The sequence below is a fragment of the Arvicanthis niloticus genome, chromosome 24 (genome assembly GCF_011762505.2).
Source record: "Arvicanthis niloticus isolate mArvNil1 chromosome 24, mArvNil1.pat.X, whole genome shotgun sequence".
NCBI classification, from domain to species: Eukaryota; Metazoa; Chordata; class Mammalia; order Rodentia; family Muridae; genus Arvicanthis; species Arvicanthis niloticus.
This window is the reverse complement of record NC_133432.1, coordinates 14,310,447-14,336,507: the sequence shown is the minus strand read 5'-3', so window position 1 is coordinate 14,336,507 and position 26,061 is coordinate 14,310,447. Positions and strand designations below refer to the sequence as shown.

The following is a 26,061-nucleotide window of genomic DNA, read 5'->3' as shown; positions in this document are numbered from 1 at the left end:
GTGTTATTTCTCTGAACCTGTACTGCTAACTATTTCTGTAAAATTATGACTTTTCATTTCCTAGAGTTAAGTGGATTTTTTTTTTTAAGTGTCAGGTTTAACATCTAGATCTTTTTGCATTAGTCAAGCCTCTGTTAGAAATGTAATATAAATGAACTAGGGCTGTAGGTAGCATGTTCCTTGGCATGCCTGAGGTCTCAAGTTTAGTCTCTAGTACCACAAAAGCAAGACAGAGAGAGAGGAACTGTATGACAGCTACAGTGTTTGGCATATGTGCCATTTTTAAAATAAAGAACTTCAGTTGTATTGCTATATTTAGTGTTTCCTTCTAAAATTAGCAGGAACCTCCTAGTAAGCCCTGACCCAGGCCTAGGTTGCTTTACTTTGCAATACTGTTACTCTTTGGGCATCCACTGAGAAGTCTCATCTCTGCTTTTGTGGAGTTCTGACCTTCCTCTGAGTCCAGAAGTCTCACAGACAAGGAAGCCAAGGCTCCTAGAGACAGACTGAGGGCTTCCCACTGAGATGAGAATGGTGGCTGCCTTAGGGCCTGTTCCCTGCTGCTGCCCTGTCAGGATGAAACTTCTTCACAGTGTTTTACAGACTTGAAACAAAACAAAGCTGTGAGCCAGGAATGTGGGGTAGAGGGGCCAACAGCACAGTACAAATGTATTTGTTGGCTGTAGGTGGTGTTCAGTGGTAAAGCACACATCTCCAGTGCAAAAGGCTCTGGGTTCAACCCAGCACCCAGTGTGTATGTGGGTTAGGGGGGAGGTGCAGGAGGGTGTATTCTGAACTCTGCTGGTGGGTTTTTGTTTTGTTTTGTTTGTTTTTTTCTGTTTCAAATGTTTATTTGCTTATAAATCCCAAGACATCCCAAAATATGTCTGCATCCCAAGGTCCTTACTGGATTCTCTGGGAAGGAAGTTTACTTCCTCTGGGAAGCCTCCTTTATTTGAGGACTACTCACTTCCTGCTTGTCCTTTTCACATTCCCAGGATGAATCATTGTCGGAATTATTAAACCAAATTCTCAAGAGGCTTCAGAACAAAACTGCTTTGAATTAGAGGAGTCCCTGGCTCCTGGACAGTGGTTTTGTAGAACATTTCCTTTTTATTCTCTTAAAAAATAAAAGGCAGCCGGGCAGTGGTGGCGCACGCTTTAATCCCAGCACTTGGAAGGCAGAGGCAGGCGGATTTCTGAGTTCGAGGCCAGCCTGGTCTACAGAGTGAGTTCCAGGACAGCCAGGGCTACACAGAGAAACCCTGTCTCAAAAAACCAAAACCAAAACCAAACCAAACCAAAACAAACAAACAAACAAAAAAAAAGGCAGTGAAGAAATTCTGAAGCTGGGCACAGTGGTGCCTGCTTATGAACCTAGCACTGGAGAGGTGGAGGCAGGAGGATCAGGAACTTAAGTCATCCTCCCATAGATAGTGAGTTTAAGGCCAGTGTGGGCTACCTGAGACCCTGTCTCAAGAAACCAGGAAGTGGGTAGGGAGCAATGGTGGAGGAAGATGCTAATGAGTGGGACCTGACTGATGTGTGTGGAGTGGAGCTAGGAGCCCTGTTTGCTATGCTTGCCTGTGAGGCTGCAAATGTCCCGCCATCTAAAATTCTTACATAAAAAGGGGAGGGGCTAAAGAGATGGCTCAGCAATTTAGAGCACTTGTTGCTTTTGCACAGGTTCTGTTCCCAGTGCAGTGGCTCACAACTATTCATAGCTCCAGATCCTGGGGATCTGATGCCCTCTTCTAACCTCTGTGTGCATCAGGCACGAGTGTGGTACATAGACATACATGCAGATAAAACACTCACATATAAAAATAAAATAAATCATAAATTTAAAATACTACATTTATTTATTATTTATGTGTGTAGATTCATACATGCATCTACATCATTCATACATCGTGCCCATGTAGGTCAAAGGACAATTCGAGAGAGTCAGTTATCTTCTCTCATCTGTTACATGGCTTGGTAACAAATGCCTTTACCCACTGAGCCATCTTCCCAACCCTAAAGTTTTCCTTTTTGTCTTCCTTTTTGTGTGGGGTTTTTCATTTTAAGTGAGAAGAGGGACAAAAGCCAGGATCATTTAGGATTGTGTCTGGCCCTAGGGTTTATCTGGAATCCGTATGCAAAGTACATTATCTTTTACACTTTTAAAATTATTATTATTATTATTATTATTAGTGTGTGCATAAAATATTCTTGAGTGTGCATGTGTTTGCATGTAGGATGTGTCATGTGACTACAGTTGTGTATTCCATGTCACATTTGGAGACCAGAGGACAACCATATGGTTGGTTCTTTCCTTGCACCTTTATGAGGTCTCCGAGGATGAAGCCTAGGTTGCCAGCCTTGCTCAGCAAGCCCCTTCACCCTCTGAGCCATCCCACCAGCCCTGCGTGGTCTATTTAAAGGAAGTATGTTAGATAGAACCAAATGAAATTGTTTCATTTAGCAATCTCGACAGGAGACTTGACTGTTAGTGCAAGAGCATAGACTGTGCTCACAGCAAGTTTTCTGCCTGATTCCCTGAGTGGTTTCTTCTTGTTCCACGTTGGCTCATGTCTGTGCATGCATAAACGTGTCTATGTGTACATCAGTTCCGGTTTTAAACACTGTAAGTAATGCATACCATGGCATTTACTTTATAGAGCTCGTGTTGTACAACCACTACTGCTGTTTAGCTGCAAAACAGTTTTAGGACTTTAGAGGGGAACTCCACGCCCATTTTAAGCAGTCACTCCTCACCCCCTTCCCCCAGCCCCTGGAAACCACCATTCTAAGGGTTTGTCTATTCTTGACATGACACATCATTGGAACCAAATCCTGTACGGCTTCTTTATTTAACACAATGTTTTTAGGAGTGGGGTAATTATATTTAGTGCTGAATTTTACTCCCTCTGTAGATACGTATCGGTTCATTTGCTCATTTTTACTGGATGCTATATGCATTCTTTCTCCATTCATATAGTGACCTGTCCCTCAAGATCTGCAGTCCTGCCTGTGGATGGCAGCTGCCTCTAAATACCTTTTTAGATATTCTGTGAGGTGGGAACGCTTTTTTTTTTTTTTTTTCTCCTCAACAGTAGTTCTAAAGCATGGTCCACACTTAGACCCTAACTTCTCTCTTTCATTACTTCTAAACTTCTAAAATAATAAAAATATGGCCAGTAAGATAGCTAAGTGGGTAAAGATATTTGCCAAAACACAGCTGGCCCAAGTCTAACCCCCAGAACCCTTACTTCCCTCTTGGATTCCCTCCTGCTAGCGTGATCATGTTCTTCTGGATCCTTTGGCAAAGGGCTGCTTTAGAGTCTTTTTTTTCTCTACCTTTCCCACTTTGTAAACGTCTCCTTGTTGCCGGGCCATACATAATGTGCCACTTGGTTCTCAAGTGAGCTAGCTGTACATGCTTTTCTTCACACCTCTCTCTGTGCCCTCAGCTGTGTGTCTCCACAGGGACCATGGAAAGGTAGAAATTGTCGGTGGTGATGGTGAAGATACATGGGTGATAATGACTATTTTGTTTCTATCAAGGGGCTAGAAACTGTTTTACAGATTTGATTTATTTTTTTTTTTTAACAGATTTACAGGTTTCAATTTTTGGCACCTCCTTACTGTGTAGCCTAGACTGGCCTTTAACTCACTATGTAGTTGAGGACACCTTGAGCTCTGACCCTCTTTTTTCAGCTGCTGCCTGCGTGCTGGGATTACACACAGATGCCGCCAGATGAACAAACCATTATCTTCTCTTCTTCACAGAGAATTCTAAAAATAACCATATGAGTTCTCCAATACAAGTAGGCGCCTCAGGTGGTCATTGTTGGGATAGATGTCTGATTTTCAGTTGAGATGTCTGTTCTATCATTTCAAAACCTCACATGGATTCTGAACAAAAAAAGGAAGTTTAAATATATACAATAATGTGAGTTCTTCAATAGAAGTAGACACCTGGTGGCCACTTTTGAGATAGATATCTGCTTTATCATTTACAAACCTCACACACATCCATCTTATTGAAAACAGCAGGTATATTGAGCTGTCACCATGGAAACATCAGCTTTTCCTCAGGGTTATTTGCAAAATGAGGCTATGGCTTGCTTTTGGAGACTGAACAGGGAGAAGATGGGTCAATAAGTATTTTGAGAAAAGTCATTTCTGAGTGAAGTTATGGCAGAGAATGTGCAAAACCTGTGGCTGACATTGATCCGTCTAAACTGGGTCCATGAACATTGCCTGCCTTTTAAATAGGCCTAAATTCACAGGCACGGATTAAAAGAGGAAAGCTGGGTTTAGCCTGTTGTGCATTATTTTGTAACAATGGTGAAGAGCAGCCATCAGGGTTTTATTCTAAGCTCAGGAAACACGAGGAATAGTGCTGTCTGAGGCTGAATCCCAGGCTCTCCCGTCAGTGTCTGAGCTGCTGTCCCTGCTGCTCTTGTTTTGTTTAAGATAGGGTTCCATGTAGCACAGGCTGGCCTCAAACTTACTAATGTAGCTGAGGCCAGCTTTGAACTCTTAATCTTCCTGCCACCACCTCCAAGCAATCTGATGACAGTCATGTGCCACTGCACCAGATAAAACCAAGGTTTCCTGAGGGGTCTCCACTCATGCCCTCTTTTTGCCTGAGAAATATTTCTATAGCTCCAGGTACATAGGCATATAAAATAAAATTCTGTATGGCCAACTAAACATCTTGCTGATAATAATAAAAAATTTATTTTAAATAATCCCTTGAGGTACATGTAATTTTACCATTTATTAAAGATGAAAGAACATTCATATAGGAATGATATAGGTTGCTATTTTTTTTTTTTTACATCTAAAAGGTTAAATGTTGGCTGCATATTTGATACTGCAGAATGTAGAATATCTTCAACACTCTTTAGAGTTGATCAATATTTTGATTTTGCCTTTCCTTCCAGCACTTGGAAAATAGAAGCAGGTGGATCTCTGTGAGTTTGAAGCTGGCCTGTTCTCTACATAGTGAGTTCCAGGTCAACCAGAGACACCTATTGTGACCTTGTCTCAAAACAAATAAATAGTAATTTTATAACTATCAGAGCTGTTCACAGAAAATGGCAGAAGTATGCCTAGGACCATTTCAGAAACGTTAGAAATTCTGTCCTAATCCATGTCAAAATTCATTTACTATTTGCTGTTGTATTTTTAAAGAATTATGCACATGGTTGTACATGTATGAGAGTGATGATAAGCTCCACATGCATGTGGTTGTCCATGTGTGAGAGTAATGATAAGCTCCACATGCATGTGGTTGTCCATGTGTGTGTGATGATAAGCTCCACATGCATGTGGTTGTCCATGTGTGTGTGATGATAAGCTCCACATGCATGTGGTTGTCCATGTGTGTGTGATGATAAGCTCCACATGCATGTGGTTGTCCATGTGTGTGTGATGATAAGCTCCACATGCATGTGGTTGTCCATGTGTGTGTGATGATAAGCTCCATATCCATCGTCACACACAATGATAATACAAGTTAGTACTGAAACTTAAGAAGTTAGAAAGAAGTTTTCAGTGCCTAGGCAGGAAAGCTAGTTATTAAAATAAAATATTAAAATTATTTTGCTGAGCAGTGGTGGTGCACGACTTTAATCCCAGCACTTGGGAGGCAGAGGCAGGCGGATTTCTGAGTTCAAGGCCAGCCTGGTCTACAGAATGAGTTCCAGGATAGCCAAGGCTACACAGAGAAACCCTGTCTCAAAAAACCAAAAAAAAAAAAAAAAAAAAAAAAAAAAGATGATTTTAATAAAATTACTAAAATTATTAAAACAAAAATTCTAAAACAACCAGAGAGGTGGCTCATCTGGTAAAAGGGATAACTGTACACCCTAGTCTCACAACTTGAGGTAGATCTCCAGGATTCGTGGGAAACAGAGACAGGTCCCATCTCTGTGAAGTTAAGGACAGCTTGGTCTATGTGTGGGTTCCTGGCCAGCTAGGGCCACATAGAGAGGCCCTGTTGAATAACAACAAAAACAAACAAACATTGAATGGGGCGGTGCGGATCTGTAATCCCATTTCTTGTGAGACTGGGATTGAGAATGGCCCAGAAGCTCATGGGCCAGCCGGCCTGAGTAGACCGTACAGTGTGTAGCAGCAGAAACAGGAGAGACCCTGCCTGCCTCAGTACAGTCGAAGGCAAAAACCAAATCCCAGACATTGTCCTCTGACCTTAACAGACCTGTGCCTGAGCACTCAAACACACTAACTAAAATAAAAATAACCTGTGTGTCTCTAGTCTCGTTCAACTGATACTATTTTGAGTTGTCTGAAGGGATGTTTTCTTCCTTTTGATTTTCTTTCTATACAGTATTGTTAAATCTTTTTTAAAAAGAGTGTGTTTAATTTAAAATGAAGTTAATTATTCTTAACAAAATAATAATTTTGTGCATGGCATGCTTCCTGAGGCCAACAGTCTCTGCTTTGCTGGAGAGTCTTTCATTCATTTGTCAAACATTATATTAGGAAATCTGCCAAGAGACCAACAGGTACGCTTTCCTGAGCCAACATGTCTTAACTTTCTTGCTTAACATCTGCCTCTACAGCAGAGGTCCTTAACCTGAGGTCATGACCCCTTTGGGGAGGTAGTCAAATGACCCTTACACACAGTCTCAAATACGATATCCTGCCTATCAACTATTTACATTGCAATTCATAACAGTAGCAAAATTATAGTTATAAAGTAGCAATGAAAATACTTTTATGGTTGGAGTCAGCACAGCATGAGGAACTGTACAAAAGGGTCACAGCATCAGGAAGGCTGAGAACCGCTGCTCTCGACTTCTCCAGCGTCCTGCTCACCTTTAGCAGTGAAAAATGTCCTAGAGAGCTGTTCCCTGGTCCTAACGAGTGTCTAGGCTGTGAATGGCTGCCAGGGGGTTAGGGCCAAAGAAAACAGTTCTTTTCTACTTTGATTCTAGGGGACTGAGGGGAAAGTATCTATCTTCAGCACCTGGGAGTCAGGACTAAGGACTAAGACAGTGTGTGTGCATGATATAAACATGAAGACAAGGTATAATATGGGTACCAGAGATCAAACTCAAGTCATCAGGCTTGGCTGTAATGGCCCTTGACCCACTGAGTCATCTCACTGGCCCACAATATTTAAATTCTCTGTTTATCAGTCACTGGATGTCATCTGGAAAGGCTATGGCCCTGCAGATGTGGCTCTGTAGTTTGGTTTTGTTGTTTTTGTTGGTTTGGCATTTTGGTAGTCCCTGAAGAAGCTGTCTCCTGCTTCTGCTCCTAGAAGCTGACAAACAGTTTTTTCCTGGGAGGGCCCCCATAGCAGCTGTCCTCTGTCGTCCTCCATACAGCTTTGGAAGCACTCAGTCACCAAAGACCTTCTGGACCCTTCCCTTCCCTTTTCCATTTCTATGTCCTTTTCTAAGAGCAGAAGTCTGTCTGTCTGTGTGTAGGAGGCGAGACGAGAAATCCTCAGACACAGAGTGTGTTTTGTGCTGTCAAGGTAGAGTTGCTATTTTGGACCTCAGAACACTCGCTTGGAGAAGAGACTGAAATAGTACAAATGAACCACTTCACTGGGGAGGCTGGGGAATGAGGAGTCCGCTTAGATTCTCAGCGGGGAGCTCATCCTGTGAGAAGCCGGGCTTCCAAGTGTGCTACTATCATGCAGAGAGCACCGCCTTCTGATGCATTCATTCATCCTCTGGAGCTACTGAGCACCCACTTTGGGACTGTCCCTGCTTTAAATTACTGCAGGAAGCAAAGTAGAGAGTGCCACACCTCATGCCATTCAAGTGGCTTTACTGAGCCTACGGAAGCAGAGTTGGTGTTTGCTCCTGGTCTTCATTTCACCCAGGCTTGCATATCTCAGCTGAAATGATGGTTGGAAATAAGCAAAGTGCCTAGTGTTTGTTTTCCCTGCTCCATTTCTTGTGGGTTTTTCTTTAGAGCAGCTGGTGCTTTCAACCACTGAGCCATCTCTAGCTCCCTCTCCTGTGTTTTGATATGAGCTCTTGGATACTTCTCTGATGTAATATCTCCAAACTGTGACTATTTGTGTGCAGAGAACAGGTAGCTTCTTTCTTGACTTCTGCAAGTTCTTGACACTGTGATCTAAATAAAGCACCCAGGATGCTAATGTTGGAAGTGTCATTCAGTGGATGGTTACTGAAGGCTTGGCATACACTGTGTAGAGCTGGGTTTGGCAACCGTGACCCATATCCCAGCACTCTGGAGGTAGGAGCTGGAGGACAAAGAGTTCAAAACTGTTGTTGACCATCTAGCAAATTCTAGGACAGCCTAGACTACATGAAATTCTGTTTAAAAAGGAGCTGGATATGGTTGTGCATACCTTTAATTCTAACATCTGTGAGGCAGAGGGAGGTGGATCTGTCCTGTGTAGTGAGTTCCAGTCCAGCAAGGGTTACATGATGAGATCCTGTCTCAAAACAAAACCACTGTTATATTATGTTCAAAGTGCTCTGATTTAATATTTCAAACGATCGGGCTTATCCAGAAGGGGGAAGCCATCAGATCTAAGCAATTTTTAAAGTAATAGCTACCTTCTTGGCAGTGACTTCTTGCAAAATCCACTGCTTGAGAGAAAAGCAGCGGCGTCTGCTGCCTTGGTGCGGTCATCTGAAGGAGCAGCAGACCTCTGTGGACTGCTGTCAACTGAACTCTTTCTGTTTTTGTTTTTCAGCTGGAAGAAGAACGATCTGTCCTCAATAATCAGTTGTTAGAAATGAAAAAGAGGTAGGTTCTCTCTATGTTTATTGTTGTATTCGTTTAACAAGGACAGCTTCAGAATGTGGTGTGCTAGCTTGTGGAAACCAGTCAACTGTTTATATTCAGAAAATGGTATTGTGGTATTTTAGTGCTCGCAAGTGGCAAGTTATAAAGGTCCATTTGTGCAAGTTTCACATATTTAAATTTTTAAGCCATTTTCAGTTGCATTTGCTCAGAAGAGCTCTAAACTCAGATTGCCTCATACTAACGCTACTGCCTAGTCTTAGAAATGAACAATATTACAATTGCATATATAGTAATCACTTTAGATATAAATACTGATTTCACTTATGGGAAAGTTTGATTTTTTTCAATAATAAGTACTTTGTATCTATTATTTATTATCTCTCCATAATATTATATAACTTTCCAGGTACTTTTGAGTAGAGATAAATGTGATCCATAGAAATTAAATATTTAAGCCAGGTCAGGGTAGGATATGCCTGTAATTCCAACACTCAGGAGGTCGAGACTGGAGGATCATAGATTTAAATCCAACCTGTGCTATATAGCAAAATAGCCAAAGCTATTCAGAGAAACCCTATCTCAGGCAACAGCAACAATAACAACAACACGAAACCAAATACAAAAAGGAAAGAAATGAATACCCCAAAGTCTGATGCTTACACACTTCCGTGTCCTTTGCTCTGAGTCAAGCAGTTATGCCTAGAGCAGTTCTGTGCTTCCCTGCAAGCTAAAGGGGTATAGACAGCAGTCCATCTTGCTTAAGAACTCTCAGCAGATGTGGATCACAACAGCAACAGGAAGTTCAGCGCACAGGAAGTAGAAGCAGGAGGGTAGAGAGTTCAAGGTTGTCCGGTTACCTTGCAAATCCAAGGCTAGTGTGGGCTACACTAGACAAAAACACAAAAATGGCCAGGCACAGGACTTTAACTCAGCGCTTGGGAAACAGAGGCAGGAGGATCTCTGTGGGTTCAAGGCCAGCCTGGTCTACAAAGAGAATTTCAGGCCAGCCAATCTATATAGTGACATTCATAGATAGATAGATAGATAGATAGATAGATAGATAGATAGATAATTAAAATAAAGTAGGGATAAGAATATAACTCAGCAGTACAGAGCTTGCTTAACATGTATGAGCTCCTGTGTTCATCCCCTCACCAAATCCAACAAAACCATCTGTGATCCTTGGAGGTGGTGAGAGAATCAGTAGTTCAAGGTACATGCCAAGTTTGAGATCAGTCTACACTACAATGAGACCCTGTGCTTTAAAAGAAGAAAAGAAATTTTGCCTATCCCAAATGTTCTCATGCTCTTAGCAAAGGCAGAAGAGGCTTCCCAGTCCCACTGATGTCTGATAGATGTGATTCACTCTTGGGATCTCAAGGTTTTATTCAGCCTACAAAACATTTGGATGTACAGTGTAGATTATTGCTGTATTTTGGAGGCTATTAGGCCTTTGTCCAGGGGAAGCCTTTCCCTCTCTCTGTTTTTTTTTTTTTTTTTTTGGTTTTTCGAGACAGGGTTTCTCTGTGTAGTCCTGGCTGTCCTGGAACTCACTTTGTAGACCAGGCTGGCCTCGAACTCAGAAATCCGCCTGCCTCTGCCTCCCAAGTGCTGGGATTAAAGGCCTGCGCCACCACCGCCTGGCCCTCTCTCTGTTTTTAATTAAGAAATACTTAGATTCCTCTGAGTTTCTCTGAGCAGGTCTTTCCATTCTAGAACACACAGGTGTCTCACTATGGTCAGGCATCTGCAAACAGCAAGAATGAGGCCTTGTTCCCAAAGCTTTCTCAAAAGGGGCAATGTTAGTATATAATCTCTTTACATTTACACAGTGCTCTTCAATTCACAGTCCTTATCATCTCAGATGTTCATGTGGAAGCTGTGGTGGGGTGTGCGTTGTTTAATGATGAAACAGAAGCCCCCAGACCAGAAGTTCACTAAGAACTCAGGCTGATGAAGGATAGGTACAGGCTGCGACCTGGGATGTCAGGCGTCTATGTCCCGTTCCCCATGTACCTTTAGCCTCTTATTTATTACTGAGTTTTTGAAGATTTTATACTTTATAAGTTTCTTCTTATCATGTGACTGACTAAATTATATGCTTAGCAAAGTGTCTCTCAAAAATTACTGCTAATTTAAGCCAGGCCCAGTAGCTATTGGGGAAGCTGAGGTAAGAGGGTCACAAGTTCAAGGACAGCCCTAAAATGAGATCTGTCTCAAAAAGTAAAAGTACTAGAAGGTCTACACATGATCAGACACTTGCCAGCGTGCTTGAAAGCCTAGTTTCAATCTCCGAACACCACAACCAGAGCATTAAAATGACTCCTGCTAATTTTGATGAACAGACATAAAAATTATAATTTTTTAGAAAGTGAAAAAGTTTTAAATTTAGTTTCTATATTTAAACTGATTTTTTCTTACTAGTCAACCCTCATGGACATTTATTTCTATTGTAGAAGACTGAACTTGAATGTATTTTAAACTAGCAACAATGTAGACCCTTCAATGCCTCCCAGATATTACCAAGTTTGGTAAGGCTTCCTTAGATGTGTGCTTGTGATGGCTAGCCATATCTACTCTGCATAGAGGACTGCAGATTTTCTCTTTATCAATACCTTCCAAATTCCTAAGTCATAAAAGCACACACACTTCTTTTGTTGTTGCGAGAGGCAACAGCCATGCAGATGGTTTAATTTAGAAGTGAGCACATTCCTCACTTCCTCATTCTGAGGAATGATGAGGACTTGCAGGATTCCCCCAGTCAGGTGACACAGTCACTGAGGTGTGAGCTCTAGCTCAGCATGAGACCTCCAGCTTAGCTGTAAGGCCCTGGCTTCCATACAGCACCCGGCCCTAGGAACAGACTTCCACGGGATCTGAGGGTCACAAAGCCACCCTGGCCCAATGAGTAAAGTTAAATTGTAAACTAAGGGCTGGTGAGATGGTGGCGTAGTGGGTAAGAGCACCTGCCCCTAAGCCTGACAGCCTGATTTCAGTCCTCCAGACCCACATAGTGGAAGGAGAGAACTGAGTTCAGCAAGTTCTCTTAATTAAGTAAGTAATTAAGTAATTAAAATAAAGTAGGGATAAGAATATAACTCAGTAGTACAGAGCTTGCTTAACATGTATGAGCTCCTGAAAGTAAATAACCTTTAAAATAAATTATGACCCAAGCATGGTAGAATATGCCTGCAGTTCCCAGCACTTGGAAGTTGAGGGTCATCTTCAGCTGCACATCAAGTTTAGGGCTAATAAGGCTGCTTGAGACCGCTGTAAAGAAGCCCGTAGTGTTTGCTTTGGGATTTTAGTATCTGTAAAGTAATCGCAGGTAATATGTGCTGAAGGTCTGTCTCTGAATTTAAAACTGTAATCATATTTGCAAAACTGGGTGACAGTTGGGCACACATCTTTAAGAACAGGTTCCAGCCATTAATCCCAGCACTAAGGAGGCAGAGGCAGAGGCAGAGGCAGAGGCAGAGGGGCAGAGGGGCAGAGGGGCAGAGAGAGGGGCAGAGAGAGGGGCAGAGAGAGGGGCAGAGAGAGGGGCAGAGAGAGGGGCAGAGAGAGGGGCAGAGAGAGGGGCAGAGAGAGGGGCAGAGAGAGGGGCAGAGAGAGGGGCAGAGAGAGGGGCAGAGGGGGGCAGAGGGGCAGAGAGGGGCAGAGGGGCAGAGAGGGGCAGAGGGGCAGAGAGGGGCAGAGGGGCAGAGAGGGGCAGAGGGGCAGAGAGGGGCAGAGGGGCAGAGAGGGGCAGAGGGGCAGAGAGGGGCAGAGGGGCAGAGAGAGGCAGAGGGGCAGAGAGAGGCAGAGAGGCAGAGAGAGGCAGAGAGAGGCAGAGAGAGGCAGAGAGGCAGAGAGGCAGAGAGAGAGAGGCAGAGGCAGAGAGAGAGAGAGGCAGAGGCAGAGAGAGAGAGAGGCAGAGGCAGAGAGAGAGAGGCAGAGGCAGAGAGAGAGAGGCAGAGGCAGAGAGAGAGAGGCAGAGGCAGAGAGAGAGGCAGAGGCAGAGAGAGAGAGGCAGAGGCAGAGAGAGAGAGGCAGAGGCAGAGAGAGAGAGGCAGAGGCAGAGAGAGAGAGGCAGAGGCAGAGAGAGAGAGGCAGAGGCAGAGAGAGAGAGGCAGAGAGAGAGAGAGAGGCAGAGAGAGAGAGAGAGGCAGAGAGAGAGAGAGAGGCAGAGAGAGAGAGGCAGAGAGAGAGAGGCAGAGAGAGAGAGGCAGAGAGAGAGAGGCAGAGAGAGGCAGAGGCAGAGGCAGGAGGATCTTTCTGAGTTCAAGTTAGCCTGCTCTACACAGTGAGTTTCAGGACTGTCAGGATTACATACTGAGACCTTGTCTTAACCAAAACAAAACCAGGAGAGGGAGTTAACTGATCTAACTGATAAGGCAGAGTTGTGTAACTGCTGGAACAGGAGGCGTGTGCTCCTCCATCACTGCCCAGGCTGATGCGACTTGGGGAACTAGCTTGGCTCCCTTTTTGCTCTGGACTTTTTAATGTCAAAGAAGGGACAGCAAGGCCAAGTTTTATACATGGATTTATGGGGTCTGAATTCACCCTGGTAGTAGAGAATGTCTGCCCTTGAGGAAGTGGCCTGCGCTGCCCGCTCCTGCGCTCACTGTGGGTTGTGACTGTCTGACTGTCTCCGAGCCTGCGCTACTTACCGATGCTCATCTCACCCTCTCTTTTCCCTTTCCTACTCTTGCTTCCTTTGCTATATCTGTGTGTCTTTCATGGTAAGACTAAAGAAAGTCTATCCACGTTATAATAAATAAACCTCATATATTTTTAGTAAATCAAATTGTTGTATATATTTTTTGGCTGCCTTTGTCCCTCTGTGTCTTGCTTTTGTTTTGTAAAATATGCTCAGCAGTACACACACACACACACACACACACACACACACACACACACACTTCACCACCACCACCACCAGCAGCAGCAGCACCACCACACTTTTTTTTTTTTGATACCAGCAAAGAACTTGGGTGCAAATTGAGTTCTCCTTACTGTATTTGCATATCTCTTCATGTTTCTAATATTTGGTTCTTATTATCTTGCATTTTAAAGCTTGCCCAGTAACACTTTAAGGTATTTGCTTCATTACTGGACTTTATTTCTTATGTAAGTAGTAAGAAAAGAATCTGAGTGATGTATTCCCATAGGGGTTGGGACAAGAGTTGCTGGCCCTGCTGTCTTCTTTCATACTGTTAGCTTCCTTTCTCAGTATTTATAGTTTGAGCAACCCCTTCTAGCCAACATGGCTTAAACTATCAGTTTGCTTCTCATACATCAGTAATGTTGGCATAGATGTTTTCATTCAGCCCCTTTTGGTCTGTACAGAGGAATTAGGGCATAGAAATTGCTTAAGAATTGCCTAGGAAGTCATCACTGAAGACCTGTCACAGATGAACTGCCAAGCCTGTGTGCCCTGCCATCTGGTAGACCTCCTGCTTTCTTTCTTCCTCTTTCTCTTTCTTTATTTTTTAAAAAACATTTAGTGTGTGTGTGTGTGTCCCCTTGTCTGTCTGTCGGTGTCCCTGTATTTGTAGAGGGATTCTTACCCCCACATGGATTCTCAGGGTCAAACTCAAATCATCAGGCTTGGTGGCAGTGACGTCACCACTGAACCATCTCTTTGTTCAGCGTGTGTCTTTTGGTTGATCTGTATAAGAAACATCCTGCCTCCATCCTCTTAGCAGACCATGTAGATAGGGTAAGCACAGAGTCAGGTTGGTGGCCCTTCTGCCTCTACTGGTGACTGTTCCTCCCAGTACTAAGTGTCATGGGATCTTAGCCATTTAGGTCTTTGGGTATAGGAGAGAATCCATATCTGTTTTCAGCAAACTCCAGGCATTCCAGTTTTTAGTGAAAACCTTTAAGCTTATGTGTTTCCAGTCTGAGTGGCAGTTAAAATAAGTGAAGTGCCAGAATTCATTTTTACAATAAAACAAAATACCAAATATGCTTCAGAGAAATGCAGTGATCTCAAATGTCCTGTGTCTTTGGATAGCACTAGAGCCTTACTTTTCACATTGCAGAAATGCCTGTTTGCTCCTCCCACTTCCGGAACCCCGCTTTAATTCAACCTCCCATTTCCTAGCACACACTCAGGACCTTAGGGACACTGATGCCCCTTCCTTCCTTCCCATTGTGCTAATGCTAAACACTTCGGTAAAGTCTCAGATTCTTTTCTTACTACTCATCATTCTGGAGTGTAAAAGTGTAAGCCACACAACGAGATAACTACAACACGTTTACTTTCATCTTTGTGTAGAATTTCAGTTTATCATAAACCATGAGAATTTTGTAATTCATGTGCCGGATACCTTGGGTCTCACTAACTAACCATACCTCTGCCATCTCTAACTTGGACCTTCCTTTTCTACTCTAGTTTATTTATTTATAACAGATTAAATGCCACTTGCTCTGCATTCACCCACCTGCTTCCCGTAGAACTGGCAGGAATTTGATTGCTAGTTCCAACTGCCTGTATTGCCGCAGGGTCTGAGTGTGTGGCCTGAGCGCGCTAGCCCAAGACACCTTTCTCTTGTTTTCTTCTTCCCTAAAGTAATTTAGTGACACAAGGTCTGTTTATTAAAAAAACACTAAGAAACTTTTATTTTAAAGGCTGATTTTAGGTTTTTAGAAGAGTTGTAAAGGTTTTACAGCCAGTTCAGTTCCCTAGTCAGCTGGCCTGCTGTGAACATGTCACAAAGTCACCCCCACTCAGCTCTCTGTGGTTTTCCATCACACTCATTTTCCTCATCAGGATCCAAGTTAGGAAGCAGCATTGTACGTGTGCCGTTCTGTCCCTCACCAAGGATGACCTCAGCGTATTTGTATTTCGCAGCACAACTTTAAATATAACCACACCTCACACACGTACACACTTTTGCCGCTCTCCTTTGGGGCTGACTCCTTTGTGTCTTGCCCAACCTCCATGTGTCCACCCCCCACCCCCCCCCACCCCCAATCCTTTCCTCTTGTAACCCCAGGCTCCCCAGTGGACAGTTGTATTTTTCCAAAGGCCTCTGGCTCCCTCTAGTGAGCCAGCAGAGACCAGGGCTACATTCCTGTAGAACCCCTCACATTCTGTTTGGCCTATGAAGAGCCATGTTCTCTTCTGCTCCAGCCTTTCTGTAGTTCAATTATAGAAGCAGCCCAATGGCCTCTTCAGATTGATTGAAAACAATTAACTTTCAGTTTGAATAATAAAATCTTTGCTACTATTTTGGCTCACACAATCTTAAAAACATGATCTCTGAACTTGCTAAAACGTTACTGAAATTAGTGAGAACCAACGGATATTTCCAGCATAAAACTGCTCTGCATGACATCTGTATAATTGCTTTGCATGTACGTATTTTAATTGTCATTGCTTGGTAATTATTTATTCCAGAAGTAACAATATTCAACTATATATTTGGCTATGTTTTTTTGGGAGGGGGTAGGGGTTACAACAATTATTTTTTTTTTTAAATCTACATCTTCCAAATGTATTAACTTGTCTCTTTGAGTTCAAATGGACACAATGACATGCAGGTTCTGCATGCCTGTGCATATAAACCTTTTCTCTCGCGCGCAGTAAGTAACATTTACAGGCATCAACAGCCTCAGTCCCTATGCAACTGCCCACCTTTCTTTTTCTAACGATTGTTAACTGAAGTTATTCTCAAGTCTGTTCTGGAACAGCTGCTTGCTGACTGCTGCCCTAGTTGATCTCTGGACCTGTTTAACTCTCTGGTTTTTTAGAGAATCTGAGTACAGAAAAGACGCTGATGAAGAGAAAGCTTCCTTGCAGAAATCCATCAGCCTCACCAGTGCCTTACTCACAGAGAAGGACGCAGAACTGGAGAAGCTGAGGAATGAGGTAGGGTGCTGTGGGGGGATAGATGCTCCTGCTGTCACACTCTGCCCCTCCTCCTGGCCTGAGCCCAGCCTCTGTGTTGCAGGTCACAGTGCTCAGGGGAGAGAACGCCTCCGCCAAGTCCCTGCATTCAGTTGTGCAGACGCTGGAGTCTGATAAGGTGAAGCTTGAGCTCAAAGTCAAAAACTTGGAACTCCAACTCAAGGAGAATAAGAGGCAGCTCAGCAGCTCCTCAGGTAACCGATGCCTGTGTGGGGCTCCTCCTCACCCCACTCTCCCATCCCGCCCAGCGCCTCCCCCAGAGAGCTGCTCCCAGCAGAGGGGCCCTTCACATCTGCTGCCCAGCTGCCCTGCCCCTCCCTCTCCCAACGTTTAGCCAAAGAGCTAGTCACAAGTGTGCTTGGTGTTGTCATCTCATGCTGTGTGACTGTTACAACATACATAAGACAGTACATGACGGCTGCCACCATGAGCCTCAAAGCAAACCTACATTTGCCTACAAGCAAACCATGAGGCCTCAGTGCAAAGCAGCAAGGAGAACAGAGGTCACCTTGGTGGGAGCAGCTAGAGTGCAGCCATAAACATCAGGAACCCCTAGGCGGCCATCTTGGGCTGAAGGACCAGCGCCAGCATCTTCAAGGCCCAGTAGCAGCCAGAAAGCAGGCAGGGACTTATCCCCACTCTCAGAGAGACACAGGAATGAGCATCCCATGGCATCCCACTGCAGTGGCAAGGAGCTGGCTCCTTGCTGTTTTCCAGTGCTCCCTCTGATTGTTGTTCTTGTTTTAACACAAGGTAATACTGATGCTCAGGCAGAAGAAGATGAGAGAGCCCAGGAGAGTCAGGTAATGCTCTTCTATTAGTGCTTCTGCCGTCTGCCCGACCCCAGAGTCACTAGGTACTGAGAGTACAGTGCTGAGCATTAAAATGTGCCTAGTAAAAAGCCTCCGGTCTCCGCTGCTCATTTTCCACATCCTGACAGGCTTCCCCGTGTCTGACCTGTTGCAGATGTGTTGGGGTTTTGTTGTTTTTGTAGCTGTGCTGTGTGACAGCACATCCCTATAGCTCATTTGGAAGGCTGAGGTGGGAGGATCAGTGAACTGTGGAGTCTGAGATCAGCCTGTGTGACACAGAAGAGCCCTGCCTCTCACAAGCACACTCCAGTACTTTAAGTTTTGCCCTTGTTTTGTTTTTGTTTTTCAAGACAGGGTTTCTCTGTGTAGCCCTGGCTGTCCTGGAACTCTGTAGACCAGGCTGGCCTCGAACTCAGATCCACTTGCCTCTGCCTCTCAAGTGCAGGGACTTTTTTTTTTTTTTTTTTTTTTTTTTTTTTGTGACACAGGGTTTTATGCAGCTTTAATTGGCCTGGAGCATTGCTGTGTCTGTGGCCCTGGCTCTATTACTGAGTCTCAGTTATGCAGCACCACCACAGCTGCCTCCCCTGCAGGGCTTTGCTTGGTTTTGTTTTAAGGTGTATTTATTTCATGTATGTGAGTACACTGTAGTTGTCTTCAGACACACCAGAAGAGGGCATCGGATCCCATCACAGATGGCTGTGAGCCACCATGTGGGTGCTGGGAATGGAACTCAGAACCTCTGGAAGGGCAGTCCATGTTCTTAACCGCTGAGCCAACTCTCTAGCCTACATTTTTTTTTTTTTTTTTTTTACATTAGTAGCATACCACATAAACCATTCTGTACTTACCCTTTCTTTAGCTGTGTGGAATTCTATTATATGGATGTACCATAGTTTAGTCAGTTCCCTTTCGGTGGACAGGACACTGGGATCTGTCTAAGCCTGTGAGTATGTATTAAAAACCAGTGCTATAATGAGTTCCCTTAAACAGCTCTCAGACTCCGACTGACCCAACATTAGCTTTGTCTCTTAGTGTCTCCCAGGCATAGTACAGAATTAACATTGTTTTTTCTCCCCCTCCTTCCTTTCTGCTTCCATCTGTTTCTGCTGCTGCTGCCAACACTTTCCCTCCCATCAGCAAATGGTTTGTTTTATGCTTCCTAATTTGTGTGTACTTGTGCGTGTGATTGTGTGTATGGTTCCCTTGTCCGTGGAATGGAGCCTTACAGAATGACTTAGAAGATGTAACCTAAAAGTCGGATGTGGGGGCTGGGGAGATGGCTCAGTGGTTAGGAGTGGTAGTTGCTTTTATAAAAGACTGGGTTCAGTTCCCAGCACCCACATGGTGGTCCACAACCATCCTTAACTCCAGTTCCAGGGAATCCAGTGTTCCTTCCTGACACAGCCACACAGGCACAGCATTCATACACATAAATCTAGAATAAAAAGGAAAGTCAGGTGTAGTAGTACATCCATGTAACCCCAGCATTCAAGAGGCAGAGGCAGGAAAATCTCTATTCATTTAAGATAGCTACAGTGTAAGATCCTGATCCTGTCTTTTAAAAAAAGTAAAGAAAGAAAGTTCGAAGTGAATTGGGTTTGGGGTTTTGTTTTTTGTTTGAGACAGGGACTAACTATATAGACCAGGCTAGCTTTAAAATAACAGACAAAAGCCTCCCTTTGCCTCCTGAGTGCTGGGACTAAAGGTGTATATCATGTTTAACTTACTAGTGAGTCTGAGGTAAGCCTGAGATACTTAGCAAGAGTTTATTCAAAAAAAGAAGGAAGAACAGCTAAAGTGTGTATATTGGGAGAGAGAAACTTTTTAATTTACAGAAATGAAACCTTTTACTTTGTAAAAGTAGGAAGAATGTTTTGTTTTTTTGAGTACCCTTAAAAGACATGAAGTGTTCTGGACATGTTACTTTTTGATGGTCACTTTGTTGTCTTTGCTGCCAGCTCTTCTTAGACCAAGTGCCCTTCTGTATGTGTGGGAGCATGTTGTGCCTCTCCTCAGCAGAAAGGGAGCTTAGCATTCTCTATTAAGCCCCTATATCTTTTCTGAAGATCCCCTGTACGCACACACGCAAAGGAAAAACAAACCAGGTATTCAGAAATGTGAGATTTTGACTGTGGACAGTATAAGGTGTCTTGTTTTCTTGAAAAATATCAGTAGCATTTCACCTGTCCACAGATTAGTGATTTAAGTGTAAATGTCATTTGTCTGAATGACAAGTGAAGTTTATCCATTCACAACTACAAAGACTCAATGACATGAATTTAAAGTGTCTTTTGATACAAAATAGTTCCTTAGTAACAAACACTGAGGATGGAAAAGGAAAGAGGCCTCTTTGCCTCACTAGCTGTGATCTCATCCCGGCTAGCTGCAGTTCACCCTCCACCCTCAGCATCCCTGTCCCTTGGGCCTGCTGTGACATGTTTGCAGCTGTAGTCTGAGTTTGTATCCTTCTCAACTTCTAGATACTGCAGCTGTGAGGGGCTTAGATGTTCACATAGCTCACTGCTTCTTTCTTCTTTGAATAAATCAGATTGATTTCCTCAACTCAGTAATAGTGGACCTTCAAAGAAAGAATCAAGACCTCAAGATGAAAGTGGAGATGATGTCTGAAGCTGCGCTCAACGGCAATGGAGAGGATCTGAACAGTTACGACAGGTATGACAAGATCCGAGTGTTCGTGGTCAGGTTCTTTCTCCGGCATCTGTGAGATAGAAAGAATCGGTTGCTATGTGGCCATGTTGTCAGGGCAATGCCATACATCTGGCAAGAATGATAAGAGTCAGAGGTCCAAGCTGCTCATTCTATTAGACTTATTTGGTGTATACGGGTATTTTGCTTGTGTGTATATATGTGCACCACATGTGTGCCTGTGCCCTTGGAGGCCAGAAGGAGGCATCAGATGCTGTAGAACTGGAGTTGTGAACCTCTTTATGGGTGCTGGGCCTTCTGTTCTTAACAGCTGAACCATCCTCCAGCCTAACCTGCACATTTTATAAAGGTTTATCCTTAGAAGCTGCTGTCTGTGGCTATTGTTAGTTCCTAGGCATCTAAAAAATTCTCTGAGTGCTGTTACCTCCTGAGTTTCTTCTGACTAACTTCCTGGTTTTCTATATTGACATTTATAGTGATGACCAGGAGAAGCAGTCCAAAAAGAAACCCCGCCTCTTCTGTGACATTTGTGACTGCTTTGATCTCCATGATACAGAAGACTGCCCCACCCAGGCACAGATGTTGGAAGACCCTCCCCATTCCACTCACCATGGCAGCCGGAGCGAGGAGCGGCCATACTGTGAGATCTGTGAGATGTTTGGGCACTGGGCAACCAACTGCAATGATGACGAGACCTTCTGAGGAAGCCGGGGGGCAGGACTGGGCTCCGCAGATGCTGGCACCTCAGCAGCTTCCACCAGCAGTGCGTGTGCAACTTCCAGGAACTTATTTTTTGACCCCTGTCAACAAATCTGAGAAAATATTTTGATTTTCAACAAATTTCGCTTTCATTTCCTCTCGTAAGTTAAAATAATAAATATTTGGTAGGTGGGCTTGCACTTCCATCCTTGTTTTTCTGGATTTTTAAGGTTTAAGACATTGTACCAGGTGCAGTTACTTCTTGGTCCTAGAGAAACACTCTGGGACAAGCTGGACCCTGGCAGCATCTTATTTAAGAAACTTTAAATTATGCTGTTAACTCTCATATTTGCACTAAAATGTATCTTGGCTACGTCTGTATATTTAGGTTGTTGTTGTTATGCTTTGACACTGGAACGAGTTACAAAAGCAAAAAAAAAAAAAAAAAAAAAAAAAACAAAACTGCGCCACTTTGCAATTTCACATCCTCATTTAAATACTTTTACTCCTAAATATCCAAGCTCTCCGCACTGCCTGCTCTCAGCAGTGCTTTTTCCAGGCTTGACAGTACTTAGGTGTGATTATAAATCATGAAACAGGTAAAAGGGAGGGGAAAGCCCAAACTGCTGTGGGGACATTTTCTAATCTTATATGCTGCACCCATGAACCGACAGTGGTGTTTTCTTTATTGGTTTTACATAATTTCAACCTCTATATATTATATGTATATATATATTTTTTAAAAAATCTATATTTTGGGAAAAAGTATATACAATGTGTCTTCTTTTCAGATTTTTTTATCTTTATGAAAAAGGAAACACCTAAAAGCTCATCAGGATGTGACTGACTGGGCCAGAGATGGGCTCTGTGGTGTCACAGCTGTTGTCTGTGTCCCCATGCTGTTCCTCCAGATCTGAGTAGCTGCAAGAGTGGTCTCTGGCTCTTTGGTTGTGTTTCCCTCCTTTAGCAGATAACCCCAGCAGCAGAGCAAGCCACTCCTAAGACAGCTAAGTTAACTGATCTACAACCCTCCTTTATACATTTGTGGATTTTTTTTTTTTTTACTGTATTTTTAATGAATGTATGATAAGAAATTCAACATGAATAATTTTGAATTTTCTTATCACAAAAAGATAAAACAAAGGACCTCAACCAACTGCAGAGTTTATCAGCCAGTCTGAGTCTGTCTGTCTTCACTTGAATGTCTTTGAAAATTTGTAAAAAGGAATCACATGCACCTCCATGCAGCGTGCAGGACAAGAACGTCTATCATTGTATATAAGCCTTTGCCCTGTCCCCCCTTAAGATTATCCACTGTGCTTGATGAGTGAACAGTCAACAAATCTGTTGCCAGTTGGCATTTTGGGTTAATAAAACTATAGGAATTATTTCACAAACAAAATATGTAAAGCAGTATTAAAATCTGAGTTCTGTATCTACTTTAATAAATGTTTCGGGTTCTTTTTTGTTCTTTGTTTTTGCCAGTGGTAGTAAACACATATTATTCTTAGGATTTTTTGTCATGGTTTTTTCTTCAAGTAGGACAGTCGTTTAGATTCCAAAGGCAATCCCTTCCTCCCTCTACCACCAAGCCAACCATGTCAGGTCCCCAAATAGCTCCTTTCACTTCTATAAAACAAGTTTCTAAATAACTATGAGAAGTTGGTGTATGCAACTAGACCTTTTGGAGGCAGAGGCAGAAGAGTCAGAAGCTCAAGGCCATCTTCGGCTATGTAATAACTTGGAGACCAGCCTGAGCTACACAAGACCCTGTCTAAATACGAGCAAAGAAGTCAAGGGGTGGTGGCTCACATCTTTAATACCACCACTCGGGAGGCTGAGACAGGCAGAGCTCTGTGAGTTCCAGGACAGCCTGGTCTATGAAGGGGAGTTCCTGGCCTACAAAGGGAGTTCCAGGATAGCCAGGTTTACACAGAGAAAAAAATGGAGAGAGACAGAGTGGACTCGAGCAGTTATGTCTTGAAGGTTAGGCCTTAAAATTATTGATAGGATTGCTTATAATAATGTTAATAGTTAGCTGGGTGGTGATGGCACATGCCTTTGATCCCAGCACCCAAGAGGCAGAGGCAGGTGGATCTCTGAGTTCAAGGCTAGCCTGGTCTACTTAGGGAGTACCAGTGCTACACAGAGAAACCCTGTCTCTGAAAACAAAAACAAAGTTAGCAAGAGCTGGATATATACTTCAGTGGTGCATACAGTGTTTGCCCAACACACAAAGAGCCCCAGGTTCAATCCTCAGCACTACACGTACACACTTGGGAATGGTGCTGTCAATCACCGAGGGTTCTGTCAATGTGGGAAAGACATGGAACTTGACATGGTGGCAAATATCCTGCATTGGGAAGGTGGGGGTAGGAGGATCATACAAGGAGGTCTTCCTTGGCTGTATAGCAAGTTTGAAGATAACCTGGGATACATGAAAGAGAATTTGTCTGGAAATAAAAGAAGCTGGGGAGATAGCTCAGTCAGGACTTGAGTTTGATCCCAGAATCTACAAAATGGAGTGCGGTGATACACACTTGTAATCCCAGTACAGAGGAGAGAGAGCGAGAGAAGCAGGCCCCTAGGGGCTTCAAGTCAGCTGGCCTAACCTACCTGGCAAGTTTCGAGCCAGTAAAAGAATTTTACAAAGGTGGATAGCACCTTAGAAATGACGGCTGAGGTCCTCTGGCCTGAGCATGTCCCTGCATGTACACACACATCAATACCAGGCACCAGAAAGCTTTGACTTCTGTATGGTGCCACTGGTCATTGTTGCTTGAAAGACAGGAATTGGGGGGGGGGGGGGAGGACAGCTGTTATCCTGACAGTTGGGAGATCGAGGCAGATAATTTGTCAGGAGTTCAAGGCCAGCTTGGCTCATATGATGAGACCCTGCCTCAAGGTAGGGCAGGGTGTAAAAGCTTGAAAATGGTTCCAATCCAACAGAGGAAAAGTGTCCTAGAAGACTGCACAGCCCCTTGACAACCTCTTGGAAGGATCCTAGGCTTCTGAGTGACGTCATGAACCATCAACAACCAATTCTGTTCCCATCAGAACATGAAAGATGCCTTTCACCTTTCCAGTTATATTTTTTTGTTTTGTTGTTTGTAGGGTTTCTTTGTATAGCCTTGGCTATACAAGAACTAGCTCTGTAGACCAGGTTAGCCTCAAACTTTTTTTTTTTTTTAAGAAAAACCAAATAAAGCCATGTGTGGCAGGCATCTGTCACTCCAGTACTTCGGAGAGGGATCAAGAATTCAAGGTCATCCTCAGCTACATAGTGAGTTCACTACCAGCATGGACTACAGGAGACCCTGTTAGAAGCTGGAAGAGAAGAGGAAAAGAACTGGTATCTTATTATCTCAAAGCATTTTGTGAAACATTCAAAAATTAAATGAATTGAATTATCCACTGCTTTATCACAGCATATTTAAAAAGAAAAAGGTGTAATTGAGGTTGACAGGGTCAGGAATGGGAGGAGACATTCTACACTCCATAGTGTAGAAAGGAATCTGCACATACAAGTCATTGCTAGCTTAGCACACAGGTACTATCAATAATAGTTTTGCTTGCTTTAACTTTCCAGATGGCCTTGGAGGAACACTGTCAACACTGGCAGACTTGGCTCAGGCATCCAGGTGATAAGAGGTTAATGTGATTGACCACTTAACCAGAGGGATGACACTCAGCTCTCAGTTGGCAGCCCTGTGCACTCCACCCCCAGCTGCCACCCCTAAATCGTCCTTTCAGGTCGCTAGCTCTCTGAACACAGCACAACTTAAAAGATTCCTTTTTTTTTTTTTTTTTTTTTTTTTTTTTTGTGAGGCTGAGAGAAATTTTAGTGGTTAAGAGCTTCTGCAGCTCTTCCAGAGTTTCTGCTCATGTGCACAAACTCACATGCAGACAAACACAGACACCTACACATAATTTTTTTTAAAAGTAAGTTTTTAAAAAAAGATTATTTATTTTATATATGTGAGTACACTGTAGCTGTCTTCAGACACATCAGAAGAGGGCATCAGATCCCATTATAGGTGGTTATGAGCCACCATGTGGTTGCTAGGAATTGAGTTCAAGACCTCTGGAAGAGCAATCAGTACTCTTAACCACTGAGCCATCTCTCTAGGCCCTAAAAGTAAGTTTTTAATAATTTATTCTCATCCCCTTTTACTGACTCTTATGAGAACAGGAAACATAAGCTTCAGTATTCTGGTTACAGCAATATATGATTCCATTTACTTACGTATTACTATTATTTTTTTTTAGTGATTGGGGTCAAACCAAAAGCCATAGCAAGCACCTACCATGGAGCTATATCCCCAGATCTTGACTTTGAGATAAGGCCTTACTATGTAGATGAGACAGGCCCAGAACTGTTCTCCTCTTCTTCCCACGTGCTGGGATTATAGGCCTGTGCTACTCTGTCTCTGATTAGTAATCCGAAGAAACTCTCAAAACGGTTAGGTTAGCTTGACATAACTGGTTGAGTGCTCACCTTTGAATATCTACTAAATGATTGCCTCCCCACAGAGCTATTTCAAAAAAACAATGTAAATAATACCCTGCAACAGGATATTATTCTTAACTTTAGTATTATTAACTTGAGGTGATTGTGGGGACTGCTGAGCTGTCATAACAGTCAAGGACACCGGCTGTAGAGCCCCTGGGTTTGACAAAATGCTGTTACACATAAAATAAGTAAATTTAAAAATAAAGTGTGTGTGTGTGTACACGTATGAACAGGAGTCCACTGAGGTCAGAAGTGAGCATTAAAGGATTTGGAACTGGAGTTACAGGCAGTTACGAGTTACCCCATGGGTTCTGGAACCCCAAATCTGGTTCTCTGGAAGAGCAAAGTGTTTCCACTAAGCCATTTCTTTCTTCTATTTTTAAAAATACGTTTGCCTGAATGCATATATCAGCACTGTGCTGTGCCCTCGTAGGCTGGAAAGGGCCACTAGATCCCTTGGAACTGGAGTTACAGATGATCATGAGCTACCATGTGGACGCTGGGAACCTGATCCTCTGGAAAACATCAAGTGCTCTTAGCTGCCGGACCATCTCTCCAGTCCATTTATTGTTTGTTTATGTGGAGACAGGCCTCACTGTGAAGCCCTGGTTGTCCTGGAACGCACTATGTTAACCAGGCTGGCCTCGAACTTACAGAGATAAGCCTACTCTGAGATTAAACCACTTACTGGGTGTAGTAAGGAGCATTTT

The 26,061-nt window shown here is 43.4% G+C and overlaps 1 protein-coding gene across 17 annotated transcripts in view; it reads left to right on the top strand.

Moving 5' to 3' along the window:
- Positions 1 to 21,300, top strand: part of Clip1 (CAP-Gly domain containing linker protein 1) — a 105,883-nt gene extending 84,583 nt beyond the window's left edge. For 15 of the 17 annotated variants that reach the window (XM_076922849.1, XM_076922846.1, XM_076922843.1 and 12 more), the window contains 6 exons: positions 8,705 to 8,757; positions 16,501 to 16,618; positions 16,701 to 16,851; positions 17,411 to 17,460; positions 20,021 to 20,145; positions 20,616 to 21,300. In XM_076922849.1, coding sequence (XP_076778964.1) covers positions 8,705 to 8,757; positions 16,501 to 16,618; positions 16,701 to 16,851; positions 17,411 to 17,460; positions 20,021 to 20,145; positions 20,616 to 20,841 — 723 coding nt within the window. In that variant the 3' untranslated portion in view covers positions 20,842 to 21,300. Of the gene's footprint in view, positions 1 to 8,704; positions 8,758 to 13,815; positions 13,889 to 16,500; positions 16,619 to 16,700; positions 16,852 to 17,410; positions 17,461 to 20,020; positions 20,146 to 20,615 lie in introns of those variants that run through there. The other 2 variants (XM_076922851.1, XM_076922850.1) reach the window with 2 other exon arrangements.
- The last annotated feature ends 4,761 nt before the right edge of the window (positions 21,301 to 26,061 follow it).